We start from the raw sequence: 20695 nt of genomic DNA, 5'->3' as shown, positions 1-20695 counted from the left end.
CAACATTAGCATTCTCAACCACCTTTTCAATTTGGCAAGGCATTCTCAAACCATTTCAATTAGGCAAGGCATTCACAAACCAACTTTTCAATTAGGCAAGGCATTCTCAAACCAACATTTCAATTGGGCAAGGCATTCTCAAGCCAACTTTTCATTTCGACAAGGGAACTTTAGCATTCTCAAGCCTACTTTTCAATTGGACAAGGCACTTTAGCGTTCTCAAACCAAATTTTCAAGTAGGAAAGGCAACTTTAGCATTCTTAAACCAATTTTTGAATTAGGCAAGGCAACTTTACCATTCTCAAACCGATTTTTCAATTAGGCAAGGCAACTTTAACATTCTTAAACAAACTTTTCAATTAGGCAAGGCAATTTTAGCATTCTCAAACCAACTTTTCAATTAGATAACTAAACGTTAGCATTCTCAAACCAAAACACACTTTTGCATTTCAAACCAAAACACACTTTGCATTTTGAAACAAAAAAAAACACATTTGCATTTTCAAACTACATTTTCAACCCACATTAAGGGCACTAACAGGCCATTAAAGCCACTCACAGTTTAGAATACATGTGTTCAGTGTTATTCAAAGCAGACTGAGAATTGCAACCTCTCGCTCCCCATCTTGCAGAGAACTGAGGCACCTCCACACTTCCGGGTTTTCTAGTCCCTCTGGAAGGGGCGTGGCGTTCAGGAGAGAGAATCTCAACATTTTTTAAACATTAATAAGTATTTTATTTTTCATCGATGGGAACAATCTTATTGTCCTGACCTGGGGAGGGGGACTCTGAGTAAGATGCCCAAAAAATCTCAGCTGTAAGTCGCAGCGTTTTTTCTTAAATCAATATGTAGTGCAATAGGAAATGGTCAAGATGAGACTTTTAGTAATATAGATGTTGCCAAGTTGGAATGGGTGCAGAGAGGATTTACGAGGCTATTGCCACGGCTAGAAGGTCTCAGCTATAGGCAGAATGTGAGTCAAATGACACTCTATTCCTTGTAGTGCAGGAGGATGAGGGGTAATCTAAAAGAGGTGTATACAAACATGAGAGGAATCGATAGTGTTGTGACACAGAGTTTCGTGGTCAGATTAGGTGAATTGAAGACCAAGGGACAGAGATGAAGGGGAAAAGGACAATGCAGCCTTACACAATGTAGCCCTACCCAAAGCTCAGTTCCTGAGATGACCCACGTTTATTCTGGAATAAAAACAGTGTTGCAGCCTCCTAGCACTTCCCTCGCAGCTAACACTGCCCCCAGCTTCGTGTCATCCGCAAACTTTGAGATGTTGCATTCTATTACCTCGACTAAATCACTAATATATATTGTAAATAGCTGTTGTCCCAGCACTGAGCCTTGCTGTACCCCACTAGTCACTACCCTGCCATGATGAAAATTACCCGTTTACGCCTACTCTTTGCTTCCCGTTTGCCAGTTAATTCATTATCCACATCAATACTGAACCCCCAATACCGTGTGCTTTAAGTTTGTAAACTAATCTCTTATCTGGGACCTTGTCGAAAGCCTTCTGAAAGTCCAGATATAACACATCCACTGGTTCTCCCTTATCCACTCTACTAGTTACATCCTCGAAAAATGTGATACGATTCGTCAGACAAGATTTACCATTCGTAAATCCATGCTGACTTTGTCCAATGATTTCACCACTTTCCAAATGTGCTGCTATCCCATCTTTAATAACTGACTCTAGCAGTCTATCCACTACCGATGTTAGACTAACTGGTCTGTAATTCCCCGTTTTCTCTCTCCCTCTCTTTTTAAAAAGCGGGGTTACATTATCTACCCTCCAATCCTCAGGAACTACTCCAGAATCATCCAGTTTTGAAATATTATCACTAATGCATCCACTATTTCTGGGGCTAAGAACAGTGGAATGCAGCCTATCCGGCCCTGGGGATTTATCGGTCTTTAATCCATCCAATTTACCTAACACCACTTCCCGGCTAACCTGAATTTCACTCAGTTCATCCATCTCATTTGACCCACGGTCCCCTGCTATTTCCAGAAGATTCATCATGCCTTCCTTAGTGAAGACGGAACCAACGTAGTTATTCAATTGGTCTGCCATGCCCTTGTTCCCCATGATCAACTTACCTGTTTCTGACTGCAAGGGACCTACATATGTTTTAACTAATCTCTTTCTCTTCACATATCTATAACAACTTTTGCAGTCAATTTCCATGTACCCTGCCACTTTTATTTCATAATCTATTTTTCCCTTTCCTAATTAAGCCCTTTGTCCTCCTCTGCTGGACTCTGCATTTCTCCCAGCCCTCCGGTATGCTGCTTATTCTGGCTAATTTGGACGCTTCATCTTTTGTTTTGATACTATCCCTGATTTCCCTTGTTATCCACGGATGCACAACCTTCCCTGATTTATTATTTTGCTAAAACTGGGATGAACAATTGTTGTAGTTCATCCATGCAGTCTTCAAATACCTTCCATTGCATATCCACTGTCAACCCTTTAAGAATCAATTGCCAGTCAATCTTGGCCAAATCACGTCTCATACTCTCAAAGTTTCCTTTCTTTAAGATCAGAACCATTGTTTCTGAATTAACAATGTCACTCGCCATCCTAATGAAGAACTCAACGATATTATGGTCACTCTTGCCCAAGGGGCCACGTACATGAAAACTGCTAACTACCCCTCATTACTCAATACACTATCTAGAATAGCCTGCTCTCTCGTTGGTTCCTCTACATGTTGGTTTTGAAAACTATCCCGCATACATTCCAAGAATCCTGATCCTCAGCACCTTTGCCAATTTGATTCACCCAATTTATATGTAGATTGAAGTCACCCATTATAAGTGTTTTACCTTTGTTGCACGCATTTCGAATTTCCTGTTTGATGTCACCTCAACTCCACTACTACTGTTAGGTGGCCCCTACACACCACCCACTAGCGTTTTCTGCCCCTTAGTGTTTTACAGCGCTACCCATATCGATTCCACATCGTCCAAGCTAATGCCCTCCATTGCGTTAATCTCCTCTCTAACCAGCAACGCCACCCCATCTCATTTTCATTTCTGTCTTCCCTCCTGAATATTGAATATCCCTGGATGTTCAGCTCCAAGCCTTGGTCACCCTGGAGCATGTCTCCGTGATCCCAACTATATCATAATAACTAAAAGCTATCTGCACATTCAACTCATCCACCTTATTGCGAATGCTCCTTGCATTGAGACACAAAGCCTTCAGACTTGTTTTTACAACGCTCTTACCCCTTATACAATTATGTTGAAAAGTTGCCCTTTTTGATTTTTGCCCTGGGTTTGTCTGCCTGCCACTTTAACTTTTCACATTGCTACCTATTGCTTCTACCCTCATTTTACATCCCTCTATCTCTCTGCTCACACATTTAAGGAACCCACCACCTCTTATTCTCTGTTTATAATGTTTTGCTTCTTTCCCCCCTACATGTTGGGTCTGAGTGCTTCCCTTCTCTGCCTCCTGCCTCACAAACTGTCTTCTAGCTTTCTCTATTATCGTCCCTCCTCCCAACCGTTCTGGTTTAAAGTCTCCGCAGTAGCCTTTGCAAATCGCCCCGCCAGAATATTGCTCACCCTCTGATTCAAGTGCAACCCGTCCTTTTTGTACAGGTCACACCTTCCACAAAATAGGTCCCAATGATCCTGACACTTGAATCCCTGCCCTCTGCACCAGTCCTTCTGCTACGCATTTATCCTCCACCCCGCTCCATTCCTACTCTCACTGTCGCGTGGCATAGGCAGTAATCCCGAGATTGTTACCTTTGTGGTCCTTCTCCTTAGCTCTCCTCATAACTCCCTAAATACTCCTTTCAGGACCTCTTCTCTATTTCTACCTATGTCATTGGTACCTATATGCACCACGACCTCGGGTTCCTCTCCCTCCCATTTCAGGATATCTTGTACACGTTCAGACACATCCCAGACCCTGGCACCAGGGACGCAAACTACCATCCGGGTCTCCAGACTGCGTTCACAGAATCGCCTATCTGACCCCCTAACTATAGAGTCCCCTATTACTACTGCCCTCCTCTTCTTTTCCTTGCCCTTCTGAGCAACAAGGCCGGTCTCTGTACCGGAGTCCCCCAACAGTACTCAAACAGGAGTACATTGTCAAGGTGTACAACCACCGGGGTACTCTCAAGTCCCTGCCTCTGCCCCTTGCCCCGCCTAACATTGACCCAATTACTTGCCTGGAATACACGTGCACCCTCCCCGCAACGTGCAAGTCCACCAACAGCTACAACACATTTCTCTGTTTCTGCCGCATCTCCCCTCACTATGGACCTTTCTATTCTTAGACATCTGTGATGGACTCTCTTTAGTAAACGTTGGTTCTTTCTGCTGTTGTAAATTGACACGTCACCCTTGTCTTCTACCCGCTGTTCTACATTCGCAACCCCTTCCCCCAGCTGGAGAAAAGATAGGCTGCCCACCACACACTGATGGAATAGACCAACCCTTGCCCTGTACACTCACAGATTGGTGGAATTCCCATTTAGCAATGGTGAGCTCCCGATGTAGATCTCAGCTCCCAGAATCCGTTCAGAGCAGCAATCCATTCTGTTGGTGATTCGGACCTCTCTCACTGAGTACTCTCCTCGTAAGTCAAGCAGCCACCATGGGTTTAGGCTTTTCTGTGTTAATGAACAGGATGTTTTCGTATTCATGTTGCCATCAATAGCTAGGATGGCAATGTTATCGTGACTGGTGCTGGAGTGTGACGCCAATCCAGTACGTGCCACGTTTACTGTTGGATGCAAACATAATGCTCTCATCAACAAGAGTTAACTCATGACACATCGGACATCAGGCTGTCTCGCATCTCAATCAATTATTATTGTAATAGACCCCCCCCCCACAGCACGGAAACAAGCATTTTCTATCTATCTATCTATCTATCTATCTATCTATCTATCTATCTATCTATCTATCTATCTATCTATCTATCTATCTATCTATCTATCTATCTATCTATCTATCTATCTATCTATCTATCTATCTATCTATCTATCTATCTATCTATCTATCTATCTATCTATCTATCTATCTATCTATCTATCTATCTATCTATCTATCTATCCTATCTATCTATCTATCTATCTAACTATCTATCTATCTCTCTATCTATCTATCTATCTATCTATCTATCTATCTATCTATCTATCTACCTACCTACCTACCTACCTACCTACCTACCTACCTACCTATCTATCTATCTATCTATCTCTCTATCTATCTATCTATCTATCTATCTATCTATCTATCTATCTATCTATCTATCTATCTATCTATCTCTCTCTCTCTCTCTCTCTATCTATCTATCTATCTATCTATCTATCTATCTATCTATCTATCTATCTCACTCGCCTCCTCTCCCCCCCTCTCTCTCTCCCCCTCTCCCCCTCTCTCTCTCTCCTCCCTCTCTCCACCTATCTCTCTCCCCCCTCTCCCTCTCACCTCTCTCTCCAACCGTCTCCCTCCCCGCCCCTCTCTCCCCTATATCCCTCGTCACTCTCTCTCTATCCCCTCTCTCTTTTCCTCTCTATCTCCTCCTCCCTCACCTCCCATCGCACTCCTCCCCTCTCTCTCTCCTCCCCTCTCGCCCCATCTCTCCTCCCTCTCCCTCTCCCCTCCTCCCCAATACCCGGGGGGGGGGGGGGGGGGGGGGTAGTTGGTGTGTGTGTGTGAGAGGGTGGTTAGTGTCTCCGACGCCGTATGCCGTCATCCCCCTCAACCGCAAAAGGGGAACAGACCCAACGGGTCTGCACTCATCTGAAACTTTGATTACTTATTTCCCCAGTTTTGTACAAAAATAGTTGGCCAATCTGACAATTTTAAAATCTATTGCCTTTGATCCTGGCTGCAAGTTGTGCAGAATGTTCAATGTGCAGCCACGAGGCAGAGAAAGAGAGAGAGAGAGTGGGGAGTAGAGGGGGGAGAGGGACGGGGGGAGAGGGGACGGGGGGGGGGGGGGGGGGGCGGGGGCAGTGGAAGGAGGGAGAAAGATGGTGGAGAGTGAGGGCGTGAAGAATAGGGGATGAGAGGGGGAGAGAGGGGGAGGAGGTATGAGAGGAGAGGGGTGAGGTAGGAGGAGAGGGGAGGACCCGTGCCCCCCTCCCCTTTGCCATCCCTTCTCTGACCCCCTCCCCCTCTTTCTTTTTTCCCCCTTCCTCTCTGCCCCCTTCCTCTATGCCCCCACTCCCTCTCTGCCCCCTTCCTCTCTGCCCCCCCCCCCTCTCCCTGCCTATCTACCCTCCATCCTTCTCTGCCACTTGTCAATTAACTGTAAATGTTTTATGGATGTTGTTTTGTACCTGCCTCGCCTATTTTCTCTGGCAGCTCGTTTCGTATACCCACCACCCACTATTTGGGAATGTTGCGCCTGAGCTTCCTATTGATTGTTTCTCTTCTCACATTTGAACTAAGCCATGTCGATCCTGCGTAAACCTACTACTCTATCTATCTATATGTCCATGGCCAGAGTGAGTACCACCGCAAATTGGAGGCGCAGCAGCTCATATTTCGCTTGGGTAGTTAACACCCCAGTGCTATGAACATTGACTTTTCCAATTTCAAATAGTCCTTGCTTTCTCCCTCTTTCCCCTCCCCTTACGAGCTCTCCCACGGCCCACTGTCTCCACCTCTTCCTTTCTTCTCTCCGGCTGAAAGCAATCCCCGCACATGAACACTATCCTACACGCACTACGGACAATTCTATTTACACATATGCCCAGCCAATATGCGCTACATACCTGTACGTCGTTGGAGTGTGGGAGGAAACTGATATCTCGGAGAAACCCAACGCGGTCACGGGGAAAACAGATAAATTCCACAGAGATAGTACACATGGTCGGGAACGAACCTGGGCCTCTGGTGCTGCAAGCGCTGTGAGGTAGCAACTCAAACGCTGTGCCACCATGCCGCCCTCTGTATTCAAAAACACTGCCCAGTCCATCACTGACTGTGATCTTCCCACCATCGAAGGGATTTACCGGAATCGCCGTCTCAAAAAGGCAGCCAGCATAATCAGCGACCCACACTACCCTGACCGCACACTCACTTCACCCCTGCCATTGGGAAAAAGGAACAGGAGCCTGAAAACTGCAATGTCCAGGTGCAGGAATAGCTGCAGCCATTCGGCTACTAAACACCACAACCTCATTAACCTCTGGACTACATAGACTATTATTGTTATTATTGCATATTATGGGTTTTTTTGCGTGCAAGTATATGTGCATGTATGTGTGTGCGTGTGTATATATATATATATATATAGTCGCTGAACTTTTTATCTCTCGTTATTATATTGTTTACAGTATACTAAGTTTACACATTCTGTTGTGCTACTGCAAGTGAGGATTTCATTGTTCTATCTGGGATATATGACAATAAAACTCTCAAGACGCATGACCTTGACTCCAGGATTGGAACTTACCTTCTCTCTTCGGTCGGATGGGTGTGGTGGGCTGGCAGCTCAATGCCAGCAGGATGAGCAGAGTCATTCTGTGCGGGAATAAACAACATGATCAGAACCTGTCAGTTTCACAGGGTCCAGTGTGAACACATCTCATCTCCGGGACAGTCTCTCAGCCCTGACCCAGTCCCCAGCAACCCATGAATGCTCTTGTTTCCATCTCGGGCCAGATCTTCCCCAGTTGGTAGCAACGAATCAATCCTAAATATCAACCTCATTTCAGGTGTTTGAGAGCAGACAAGAACTTCGCCGATTGTCTGGAAGCTGTTCCTACCTTGGACAAGAGATTACAGGGAGTTGTGGACACTGCCCGGTCCATCACAGACACCGACCACACAACCATCCAAGGGATATTCTGTAGGGGCTGCCCCAAAAGGCAGCCAGCATCAACATCAAGTCCCACCACCCTATTTCGGTGTTACTATGGGGAAGAAGGAACACGAGCCTGAAAAATGTGATCACCAGGTTACAGAGCAGCTTCTTCTCAGTAACCATTAGCCTCATGAACACTGCACAACATTAACCCCAGCAAATATGATCCTCTGTGGATATTGTCTTTTGATGCACTGCGCCTTTGGTTTTGCACTATTCTTGTGTGGCGTCCACGCATTCTGAAGAAGGGACTTGACCCGAAACGTCACTCAATCCTTCTCTCCTGAGATGCTGCCTATCCCGCTGAGTTACTCCAGTTTTTTGTGTACATCTTCGCATTACTGAAAATTAATTTATTTTAATATAGAATATTAATATTAATTAATTGTATTAAATAACATTATTTACTTATCTCCAAGTTGTTGCTCTATATAATATATTTGGATTGTTATCATTCTATGACTATTGTGTTTGCAGGCTTGATAGGCTGCAACGAGTAAGACTTTTATTGTTCCGTTTCCTGTACATAAAGTGTCATACAGCCCTGAAATATGACCTCTGGCGCAACCCTCCCATGCCAACCAAGATGCCCCATCTAAACTAGTCCAATTTCCACATTTGGTCCATATTCTTCAAAACACTTTTCTATTACAATTCAAGTTCAAGTCATAGGAGTTGAATTAGGCAATTTTGTCCACCGAGTCTACTCCCGCATTCAATCATGGCTGATCTCTGCCTCCTAATCCCATGTTCCTGCATTCTCCCCATAACCTTTGACACCCATTCTAATTAAGAGCATGTCTATCGCTGCCTTCAAATATCCACTGAATTGGCTTTCACAGCCCTCTGTGACAATGAATTCCACATTCCAGAATTAACTATCCTCTGATTAAAGAAGTGCCCCCTCATCTCCTTTCTAAAAGAGTGCCCTTTAATTTTGAGTCGTAGAGTCAAGGAGGCACAGAGTGATACATTGTGGAAAAAAGCACTTCGGCCCAATTTGCCCACGCCAGCCAACAATATCCCAGCTACACTATTCCCACTAGGCTGCGCTTGGTCCACATCCCTCCAAATCTGTCCTATTCATGTATGTATCTAACTGTTTCTTAAACGATGGGATAGTCCCAGCATCAACTACAGTCTCAGGCAGCTTGTTCCATAAACCCACCACGCTTTGTGTGAAAAAGTTAGCCCTCGGATTCCTATTATATATTTCCTCCTTTATCTATAACATGTGGCTTCTGGTCCTCAATTCTACTATGGGTAAGAGATTATGGGCATCTACCAGATCTATTCCTCTCATGATTTAGGAGGGGATTAAAGAGAAGGACCGCAAAGGTAACAAATCTCGAGAATACTGTCTGTGCCACGCGATAGTGAGTGTCGGAACGGAGCGAGGTGGAAGATAAATGCGTGGCTGAAAGACTGGTGCAGAGGGCAGGGATTCAATGTTCAGAATCATTGGGACCTCTTTTGTGGAATGTGTGACCTGTACAAAAAGGATGGGTTGCACTTGAACCCGAAAGGGACCAATATACTGGCGGGGAGATTTGCAAAGGCTACTGAGGAGACTTTCAACTAGATTGGTTGTGGGGGAGGGATTCAAATAGGGAAAGCTAGTAGTCAGTGTGTGAGGCAGGAGGCAGAGAAGGGAAGCCCTCGGACACAAAATGTAGGGGAGAAAGAAGAAAAATATAATAAACAGAGAATACGAGGGGGTCGGTTTCTTAAATGTGTATATTTTAATAAAATAAAACATATATATTTTAATAAATTAAAACATATATTTTAATACATTTTATTTTAATAAAATAAAAAAATCCCTCCAGTTTGATGACCTGGAAAAGATCATCCACACATTCATCTCGGCCCACCTAGATTACTCAACTCCCTTTACAGTGGCATCAGCCAATCTTCCCTGTCCCGCCTGCAACTGGTCCAAAACGCCGCAGCGAAACTCCTGACGGGCACCCGAAAAGGGACCACAGTGGCCTCTCTCGACTGGCTCTCTGTGCGGTTCGTTATATGATCCTCCTCCATGTCTACAAAGCCCTCAATGGGCTTGCCCCCACCTACATAAAAAGTCTTCTCACCCACCACTCCACCTCCAGGCCCCTCAGATCGGCCGACTTGGGTGGCTGAATATCCCACGTTCTAGGCATAAGCTCAGGGGCGACCGCGCTTTTATGATTGCGGCCCCTAGACTGTGGAACAGCATACCCTTTCCCATCAGAACTGCCCCCTCCATCGACTCTTTGAAGTCAAGACAAAATACTTATCTATACTCCAAAGCCTTTCCTGACGTCCTCTGAGTGAGGGCTACATGTATATACTAGACTAAGTGGGACCCGTCGGGTCCCAGCATCACACGGGAGGGCTGGTCACCACCACAATATTCCACCTGTCCACCAATTGAAATGCTGCTCGCCGGGGGGGGGGGGGGGGGGGGGGGGGGGGGGGGGGGGGGGGCTGTCTGTTGCGCTAGTATGGGTGTTGCGGGCTGGAGGTACTGGTTTCCAGAGGGCTACTATAAACATTGGGGTCCGTATGTTGCAATGAGTTTAAAAGCCAAGCCAAGGCAAACAATTGGGCTGCAGCCACCCGACAACCAAAATTCATTTTGTGAACTCAAACTTGTTAAAAATGAGAGGCAAACAATTGGGCTGCAGACACCCGACAACCGAAATCCATCTTGTGAACACAAATTTGTCAAAAAGCCGAAGCTAATAATTGGACGGCAGACACCCGGCAACCAAAATTCATTTTGTGAACACAAACTTGTTGAAACAAAAGGCGAGGCAAACAATTGGGCTGCAGACACCCGACAACCAATAACTTGGTCCCATAACTGATGCTAAGGTCCAAGCAGCCATCACATCGCTGCAAAGCGTAAAGTCACTCGGTCCTGACGGCTTCACTGTAGAATATTACAAAGCTTTCTCTGCTCTCCTCGCACCAGTCCTGAGAGATATGTACAATGAGGCGTTTTTACGTCGTCGCCTACCGCCCACCTTGTTGTGGGCTACTGTCTCCCTAATTCTTAAAAAAAGAGAAAGATCCCCTGCTTTGTAGTAGCTATAGACCAATTTCACTCCTGAATGTGGACCTCAAAATACTCTCTAAAGCCCTTGTCTTCAACGGGTGATGCCCTCTATTATCTCGTTAGATCAAACAGGGTTCATACCAGGCCGACAGTCTTCCCACAATACTAGACGTCTCCTTAACGTCATCCATTCACCGAGTAGAGAGACCCCGGAGATAGTGATCTCCCTCGACGCCGAAAAAAGCGTTCGACAGGGTCGAGGGGTGGTACCTATATGAGGCGATGGACAGGTTTGGCCTCGGTAACAGTTTTATTCTTTGGGGCAGTCTATTATACTCGTCCCCGATGGCCTCAGTACAAACAATCGGCACACTGTCGCCCCACTTCCCCCTTCAGAGAGGTACCAGACAGGGTTGCCCGTTATCATCACTCCTGTTTGCTGTCGTGATAGAACCCTTGGCGGTCTGGTTACGCTCAGAGAAGGGCTTTAAAGGTGTTGCACGGTTCGACACAACTCTTAAAGTCTCATTGTATGCGGATGACCTGCACCTGTACATCTCGAGCCCAGTCAGCTCTGTCCCTGTGATAACGAATATCTTAGAACGGTTTGGTTCGTATTCTGGTTATAAACTTAACTACCAAAAGAGTGAGCTAATACCGATTAACTCATTGGCTAAGCAGCTCCCTCGCTCTTTAACCTCATTCAAATGGGCAGAGGACGGGTTTCGCTACATCGGCGTTTTTATCACAACACCCTTATCTGATATGTTCCGCACAAACATTCTGCCTCTGGTTGAGAAAGCCGAAAGAGATTTTGACCGCTGGTCAGTTTTACCGCTATCCCTCGTGGGCCGGATGAATCTGGTCAAGATGGTCGTCCTACCCAAATTCCTGCATCTTTTCCAGCACGTCCCTATACTTATCACTAAATCTTTTTTTGATCAATTAGAAAGGACAATATCTAAATTTTTATGGGGTAGCAAACCGGCTAGAATCCGAAAGGCGATACTGCAGTCTCCTAAGAGTGACGGCGGTTTGGCAATTCCTGACTTTAGGCGATACTATTGGGCAGCTAACTTGCAAAAACCCCAGTACTGGATGAATGATGATTGCGACCACCTACCGACCTGGGTACACATGGAGAATGCGAGTTCACATCTCCCGTTGCGGTCTGTCCTATGCGCCCAACTCCCCCTTCCTATAACATCTGTGGGTGCTGGCCCAATTGCGTCCATCTCGCTCAAGGTATGGAGTCAATTCAGGAAAAAAACTTCGGTTTACAAGACCCTTCCACCTTGACCACACTGCTTAAAAATCACATCTTTAAACCCTCAAGTACAGGCCACGCATTCAAAACCTGGCATAGCAACGGTATCAGTAGTATCAAAAACCTATACAGGGATGGCATATTTTCGTCCTTTGCGGAGCTCTCGTCCAACTATAGCCTCCCAAACACCCACCTTTTTCGTTTTTTTCCAGGTTAGGGATATTGTGAAGAATACCTTCCCCCATTTCCCAAATCGCGCCCCTGAAACCCTGACTGATAGCATCTTAGCTCTAGATCCCAACCGGAAGAAATGCATCTCTGTTTTGTATAACTTGTTAGGGTCGGTTATATTGAAACCTTATACCTCATTAAAAGCTGCGTGGGAGGGTGAGCTGAATACGAAACTAACAGACCAGCAATGGGACTCTGCCTTGGATTTGATCCATTATTCCTCCATATGTGCCCGTCATGGTCTAATCCAATGCAAAGTCCTTCACAAAGTCCACTGCACAAATGCGAGATTATCTAGAATTTACCCCGCTGTTAGGGACACCTGCAATAGATGTAATCAATCCCCTGACAACCATAGTCATATGTTTTGGCCTTGCCCTAAGCTAGCAGCCTTTTGGAGGAATGCTTTCGACTTGATAAACTGAACGTCTGGCCAGACTAGTCCTCCAAACCCACTGTCAGCCATTTTCGGTAACCCTCCCAACACCAACCTTTCTGTTGCGGTGAAACGGGTCCTAGCTTTTACAACCTTGTTAGGCCGGAGACTGATCTTGCTTAACTGGATGGTCACCTGTCCTCCGACACACGCCCGCTGGATTAAGGAGGTGCTTTACAATTTAAAGCTTGAAAAACTTAGGTTCTCTCTCAAAGGTTCTACCAAGACATTCCTAGATACATGGAACCCTTTATTGGAACTTGTTAACTTTCTCAACTTGTCCCCGGACTCGGAAGAGGACTGGCTGCTCTCCACCATTGTTCTGCTCTACGGCAGCTGCTCTCCCCCCCCCCCCCCCACTTATTTATTTAATTATCTACTTATTTACCGTTTTTAGTGACTCTTTTTTTTCTTTAGTACTTTTTGTTTCGTTTATCTTCCCAGATTTGTGTGGATGTGTACGTATGTGAGTGTTGTTTGTCCCCGTTTGGTTCCGACATGATTCGGGTGGGTTGAAGATGGGTAAGAGTAAGGGCTTTGAGGGTCGCTTACATATTGTTGCACAATTATGCCTTGACTGTCCCTGTCTGTTATCATTGTATGTATGCAAATTGCTGTGAAATTCAAATACAAAGATTTAATTTAAAAAGAAGGCGAGGCAAACAATTGGGCTGCAGACACCCGACAACCAAAATTCATTTTGTGAACACAAACTTGTTAAATAAAAGGCGAGGCAAAGAATTGGGCTGCAGACACCCGATAACCAAAATTCATTTTGTGAACAAAATCTTGTTAAAAAAAAAGCTGAGGCAAACAATTGGGCTGCAGACACGCGACAACCAAAACTCATTTTGTGAACACACACTTGATAAAAAAAAAAGGCGAGGCGAGGCAAATAATTGGGCTGCAGCCCCCCGACAACCAAAATTCATTTTGTGAACACAAACTTGTTACAAAAAAGGCGAGGGAAAGAATTGGGCTGCAGACACGTGACAACCAAAATTCATTTTGTGAACATAATCGTGTTAAAAGGGGCTGCAGCCACTTTACAACCGCATCGAGGGGACTCATCGTGGAGTATACAGTGTTATCCGCTGCTCAGAGAGCCGTGACCTTCTCGCTTCCTGGTCTGGCAAAGACTGAGAGAGGCACGACACATCCTGGATTTATAGTCCCTCCCTCTGCCGCCAGCGGTGGCAGCAGAGAGTATGGGGAATTTTGTAAAAACATTAATATCTCTCTAAGTTTTTATCGCCTGAACAGATCCTCCGCACTCATACGGCGGAGGGGGCTCTGAGCGAGGTGGCCAAAAATGACGGCCGTAGTTGGCGGCGTTCTCTCGGAAATAGCTTTTCCGTACTCACAGTCGGTCAAAAGCGGTCAAGATCAGAGATTTAGTAATATAGATGTATGTAGTTTGTTTTGTTATGCTGTTCTTATAACAAATGTAAAGGACTTTGGCCAACGAGTTTGGTTTTTTAAAGGTGCTATGTAAATAAATGTGACTTGACTTGACTTTACTAAATGCTAGAAGCATTGTAAGTAACGTAGATGAGCTTAGAGCCTGTATTGACAACAGGAAGTATCATGTTGTGGCGATCAGTTAAACATGGTTGCAGGAGGGCTGTGATTGGAAACTAAATATTCCAATCTTTCGTTGCTTCAGGTGTGATATAAGTGGAGGGGCAAGAGGTGGAGGTGTTGCATTTCTTATCAGGGACTATATTACAGCAGTGCTTTGACAGGATAGATTAGAGGGCTCCTCTAGGGAGGCTATTTGGTTGGAACTGAGAAATGGGAAAGGTATAGCACCATTTATAGGGGTGTGTTATAGACCGCCTAATGGGGAGCGAGAATTGGAAGAGCAAATATGTAAGGAGATCGGAGATACTAGTAGTAAGCACAAGGCAGTGATTGTGGGAGATTTCATTTTTTCCACACATAGACTGGGAAACACATTCTGTAAATGGGCTGGATGGTTTGGAGTTTGTAAAATGTGTGCAGGATAGTTTTTGCAGCAATACATAGAGGTGCCTACTAGAGAAGGGGCACTGCTGGACCTCCTGTTAGGAAATCAGACAGGTCAGGTGGCGGAGGTATGTGTTGGAGAACACTTCGGGTCCACTGATCACAATAACATTAGTTTCAATATAATTATGGAGATGGTCAGAACTGGACCTAGGGTTGAGATTTTTCATTGGAGAAAGGCTAACTTTGAGGAAATGCGAAACGATTTAAAATGAGTGAATTGGGACATTTTGTTTGATGGGAAGGAAGCGGATGAGAAATGGAGGACATTTAAAGATGACATTTTAAGAGTACAGAATATTTATGTCCCTGTTCGCTTGAATGGAAATAGTAAAAATTGGAGAGAGCCATAGTTTTCAAGGGATATTGGACACTTGGTTCGAAAAGGAGAGAGATCCACAATAAATATAGGCAGCATGGAGTAAATGAGGTACTTGTGGAGTATAAAGCATGTAAAAAGATTCTTAAGAAATAAATTAGAAAAGCTAAAAGAAGATACGAGGTTGCTTTGGCGTAAGGTGAAAGTAAATCCAAAGGGTTTCTGCAGCTATATTAATAGCAAAAGGATAATGAGAGATAAAATTGGGGAGATATTGAACAATTTATTTTCTTCGGTATTCACCAAGGGGAAGGATATTGAATTATGTGAGGTAAGGGAAACAAGCAGAATAGCTATGGAAACTACGAGATTCAAAGACGAGGAAGTACTGACACTTTTGAAAAATATAAAAGTGGATAGTTCTCCAGGTCCTGACAGGATATTTCCTAGGACATTGAGGGAAGTTATTGTAGAGATAGCAGGGGTTCTGACAGAAATATTTCAAAAGTCATTAGAAACGGGAATAGTGCCGGAGGATTGGCGTACTGCGCATGTTGTCCCATTGTTTAAAAAGGGTTCTAAGAGTAAACCTAGCAATTATAGACCTGTTAGTTTGACTTTAGTGGTGGGCAAATTAATGGAAAGGATGCTTAGAGATAATATATGTAAGCATCTGGATAAACAGGGTCTGATTAGGAACAATCAACATGGATTTGTGCCTGGAAGGTCACGTTTGGCTAATCTTCTACAATATTTTGAAGAAGTTTCTCGGTAAATCGATGAGGGTAAAGCAGTGGATGTTGTCTATATGGACTTCCGTAAGGCCTTTGACAAGGTTCCTCATGGAAGGTTGGTTAAGAACGTTCAAGTGTTTGGTATTAATGGCGGAGTAGCAAGATGGATTCAACAGTGACTGAATGGGAGATGCCAGAGACTAATGGTGGATGGCTGTTTGTCAGTTTGGAGGCCGGTGACTAGTGGGTGCCACAGGGATCTGTATCGGGTCCACTGTCGTTTGTCATGTACATCAATGATCTGGATGATGGTGTGGTAAATTGGATTAGTAAATATGCAGATGATACTAATATAGGTGGTGTTGTGGATAATGAAGTAGATTTTCAAAGACCACAGATAGATTTATGCCATTTGGAAGAGTGGGCTGAAAGATGGCAGATGGAGTTTATTGCTGATAAGTGTGAGGTTCTACATCTTGGCAGGACAAATCAAAATAGGACGTACGTAGTAAATGGTAGGGAATTGAAGAATGCAGGTGAACAGAGGGATCTGGGAATAACTGTGCACAGTTCCCTGAAAGTGGAATATCATGTGGATAGGGTGGTAAATAAAGCTTTTGGTGTGCTGGCCTTTATTAATCAGAGCATTGAGAATAGAAGTTGGGATGTAATGTTAAAATTGTACAAGGCATTGGTGAGGCCAATTATGGAGTATGGTGTACAATTTTGGTCGCATAATTATAGGAAGGCTTTCAACAAAATAGAGAGAGTACAGAGGAGATTTACCAGAACGTTGCCTGGATTTCAGCATCTAAGTTACAGTGAAAGGTTGAACAAGTTAGGTCTTTATTATTTGGAGCGCAGAAGGTTAAGCGGGGACTTGATATAGGTCTTTAAAATGATGAGAGGGATAGATAGAGTTGACGTGGATAAGCTTTTCACATTGAAAGTAGGGAAGATTCAAACAAGAGGACATAGCCACTTACAGACATGGAAAATAGGTACATAAGTAGGCATTTCGGCCATTCAAGCCTGCACCGCCATTCAATATGATAATGGCTGATCATCCAACTCAGTATCCTGTACCTGCCTTCTCTCACATGACTTGAGAATTAAGGGACAGAAGTTTAGGGGTAACACGAGGGGGGACTTCTTTACTCAGAGAGTGGTAGCTGTGTGGAATGAGATTCCAGTGGAAATGGTGGAGGCAGGTTCGATTTTATCATTTAAAAATAAATCGGATGGGGATATGGACGGGAAAGGGATGGAGGGTTATGGTCTGAGTGTATGTAGATGGGACTAGGGGAGAATAACTGTTCGGCACGGACTAGGGCCGAGTTGGCCTGTTTCCGTGCTGTAATTGTTATATGATTACATGATTTTGTACACATCTACAAGATGTCCTCTCATCCTCCTGCGCTCTATGGAATAGAGACCCAGCCCACTCAACCTCTCCCAATAGATCACCCACTCAAAGGTGAATCTTGGCGGAACCCTTTGAAGCTTGACAATAGTTGTCCTAAAGCATGCTGCCCAGAAATGAACACAATATTCTAAATGCGGTCTCACCGACGTTGTGTACAACTGCAACATGACCTCTCAACTTCTACACTCAATAGTCTGACTGATGAAGGCCAAAGTGGCAAAGTCCTTTTTGACCACCATATCAATATACCTGCGACTTGACCTTCAAGGAATCATGTATCTGTACTGCTTGATCCCTCTGATCTACAGCATTACCCAGAGGCCTACCGTTTACTGTGTAGGTCCTGCCCTTGTTCGGCGTCCCAAAATTCAACACCTCACGCTTTTCTGTATTACGTTGTATCAACCATTGCACTGCCCATCTGGCTAATCGATCCAGATCTAGATGCTGCTGCAATCTTTCACAACAATCTTCACTATCTGCAAAACCACTCACTTGTGTATCATCAGCAAACATACTAATCTTGCCCTGCATTTTCTCACCCAAATCATTGATGTAGATGACAAGGAGTAACTGGCCCAGTACCGAACTCTGAGGCACACCACTAGTCACAGGCCTCCAGTCCAAAAAGCAAACTTCCACCAGCACCCACTGCTACCTTCCAATGAGCCAATTTGTTATCCATTCTTCTAACTCTGTGTGGATCCCTCGCGATCTAACCTTACAGAGCAGCCTACCATGGTGAACCTTGTCAAATGCCTTTCTGAAATCAATGTACGCAACATCTACAGCTCTGCTATCATCGATCTTTTTGGTCACGTCTTCAAACAAATCAATCAGATGTGGGCGACGTCCTCACACGTACAAAACCATGCAGACTATACCTAATAGAAAATAAGTGCAGGAAGAGGCATTAGCCCTTCGAACCTGCACCACCAATCATTGTGATCATGGATGATCATCCACAATCAGTAACCCGTGCCTGCCTTCTCCCTAAATTCCTTCATTCCGCTAGCCGCTAGACCTGTCTAACTCTCTCATTAATTAATCCAGTGAATTGTACTCTACTGCCGTCTGTGGCATAGAATTGCACAAATTCACGACTCTTAGGGTGAAAAAGTTTGTTTTCTCATCTCAGTTTTAAATGGCCTCCCGTTGATTCGTAGACTGTGGCCCTTGGTTCTGGACTCCCCCAACATTGGAAATGCTTTTCCTATCTAGCTTGTCCAGTCTATTTATGATTTTATATGTTTCTATCAGAAACCCTCTCATCCTTCAAAAGCCCAGTCTTCCCAATCTTTCTTCATATGGCAGCCCCGCCATGCCGGGAAATAATCTCGTGAACCTGCGCTGCCCTCCCCAATATCAATGATATCCTTCCTCAAATTAGGAGACCAAAGCTGTACACAATACTCCAGATGTGGTTTCACCAGGGCCATGTACAACTGCAAACAGACTCCTTTACTCCTTTATTCAAATCCTCTCGTTATGAAATCCAATATGCCATTAGCTTCCTTCACTGCTTTCAGTAAACATGAGCCCTTGTTTATCTAAATGCCTGTATAATCTCTCCCTCAGAATACTCTCCGGTAATTTTTCAACTACAGATGGTACCCATGTGCCACTTCTCTGCCCACTCTCATAACATGTCCAAGTCCTTCTGCAAAGCCCATGCGTCCTTTGCACTCTCTATCCCTCGACCTATCTTAGCATCATCTGCAAACTTGGCAACAAATCCTTCAAACCCCTTATTCAAATCGTTAATATACAACGTGGAGAGAAGCAGCCCCAGCACCGACACTTGCGGAACTCTACTAGTCACTGGCAGCCAACCTGAAACGCGCCTTTTATTGGAATTATTTGTCTTCTGCCATCCAACCAACCCGCTATCAACGCTAGTGGCTTCCTTTTAATACCATGGACTCTCATCTTCCCCAGCAGCCTGCCGTGCGACGCCTTATCGAAGGCCTTCTCAAAATCTAGGTAAACAACATCTACAGCCTCCCCTCTGTTTGCCATGCGATTAACTTCCTCAAAGAACACCAGCAGATTCGCCAGGCAACATCTTCCCTTCACAAAACCATGCTGACTTCGGTCTATTCTATCGTGATCTTCTAAGAACAGTGTAAACTCATCCTTTATACAATTGCCTCTAGAAACATAGAAACATAGAAAATAGGTGCAGGAGGATGCCATTCGGCCCTTCGAGCCAGCACCGCCATTCATTGTGATCATGGCTGATCGACCCCAATCAATAACCCATGCCTGCCTTCTCCCCATATCCCTTGACTCCACTAGCCACTCGAGCTCTATCTAACTCTCTCTTAAATCCATCCAAATGATTTGGCCCTCACTGCCCTCTGTGGCAGGGTATTCCACAAATTCACAACTCTTTGTGTGAAAACGTTTTTTCTCACCTCAGACTTAAATGACCTACCCTGAAAAAGTGTGGCCCCTGGTTCTGGACTCGCCCAACATTTGGAACATTTTTTCCTGCATCTATCTTGACCAGTCCTTTTATAATTTTAAATGTTTCTATAAGGTACCCCCTCATCCTTCTAAACTCCAGTGAATACAAGCCTAGTCTTTTCAATTTTTCCTCATATGGCAGTCCCAAGGATCAATCTCGTGACCCTACGCTGCACTGCCTCAATCACAAGGATGTCCTTCCTCAAGTTAGGAGACCAACACTGTACACAATACTGTACTAAAATCTTATCAACCACCAAAGTCAAGGTAACCGGCCTATAGTTTCCGCTCTTTGCTTCCTTCTTGTACAGCGGGTGATATTCGCCATTTTCCAATATTCAGTAATTACTCCTAACTCCAGTGATTCTTGAAATATTACAACTAATTGCTGCACAATCTATGCAGCCACCTCGCCCAGAACCATGTGGTCCATCCGGGTGTAGTCCCTCCAGTCCAGGTGATTTAACCTTCTCTCCCTACCCCTTGAATTCGCCGAACATTAGCGCTCTATCTTAGGCATTCTCTTTCGCTTTGACATTGTCCTTAGATATAGATATAGATATGCCATTTATTGTCACTATACACGTACAGTGAAACTGAAAGCTGCTCGCACTCAGTGCATACATACAATTTAGCACAAAAAACAAGAAACAGAAAAAACAAAAAACAGAAGGGAGATGGGGGGGGATAGGTGCACAAATTCTGCGGCGCTACATACATATATACATGTATACAGATGGAAGTCCGTGTTGGGCGGTGTAGTCAGTGCATGTGTGAATTTGAATTTATAGTAGTTATAATTCTCGGAAAGCAACTATTCCTGAGTCTGTTTGTCCTGGATTTGATGCACCTATAGCGCCTTCCAGAGGGCAGCAGG

At 44.6% G+C, this 20695-nt stretch overlaps 1 protein-coding gene across 1 annotated transcript in view; it reads right to left on the bottom strand.

Annotated features, from left to right (window-relative positions):
* The window catches only part of LOC129706219 (uncharacterized), a 52304-nt gene extending 32936 nt beyond the window's left edge, over window positions 1–19368 (bottom strand). The window contains exons 1-5 of the mRNA XM_055650318.1: window positions 19233–19368; window positions 7617–7767; window positions 7455–7522; window positions 4496–4766; window positions 1402–1459 (exon numbers count right to left, since the gene is read on the bottom strand). Coding sequence (XP_055506293.1) covers window positions 1402–1459; window positions 4496–4766; window positions 7455–7522; window positions 7617–7767; window positions 19233–19368 — 684 coding nt within the window. The remainder of the gene's footprint in view (window positions 1–1401; window positions 1460–4495; window positions 4767–7454; window positions 7523–7616; window positions 7768–19232) is intronic.
* Window positions 19369–20695: the final 1327 nt, after the last annotated feature.

This window comes from Leucoraja erinacea, chromosome 2 (genome assembly GCF_028641065.1).
Source record: "Leucoraja erinacea ecotype New England chromosome 2, Leri_hhj_1, whole genome shotgun sequence".
Lineage (NCBI taxonomy): Eukaryota > Metazoa > Chordata > Chondrichthyes > Rajiformes > Rajidae > Leucoraja > Leucoraja erinaceus.
This window is presented reverse-complemented; position numbering and strand designations above follow the sequence as displayed.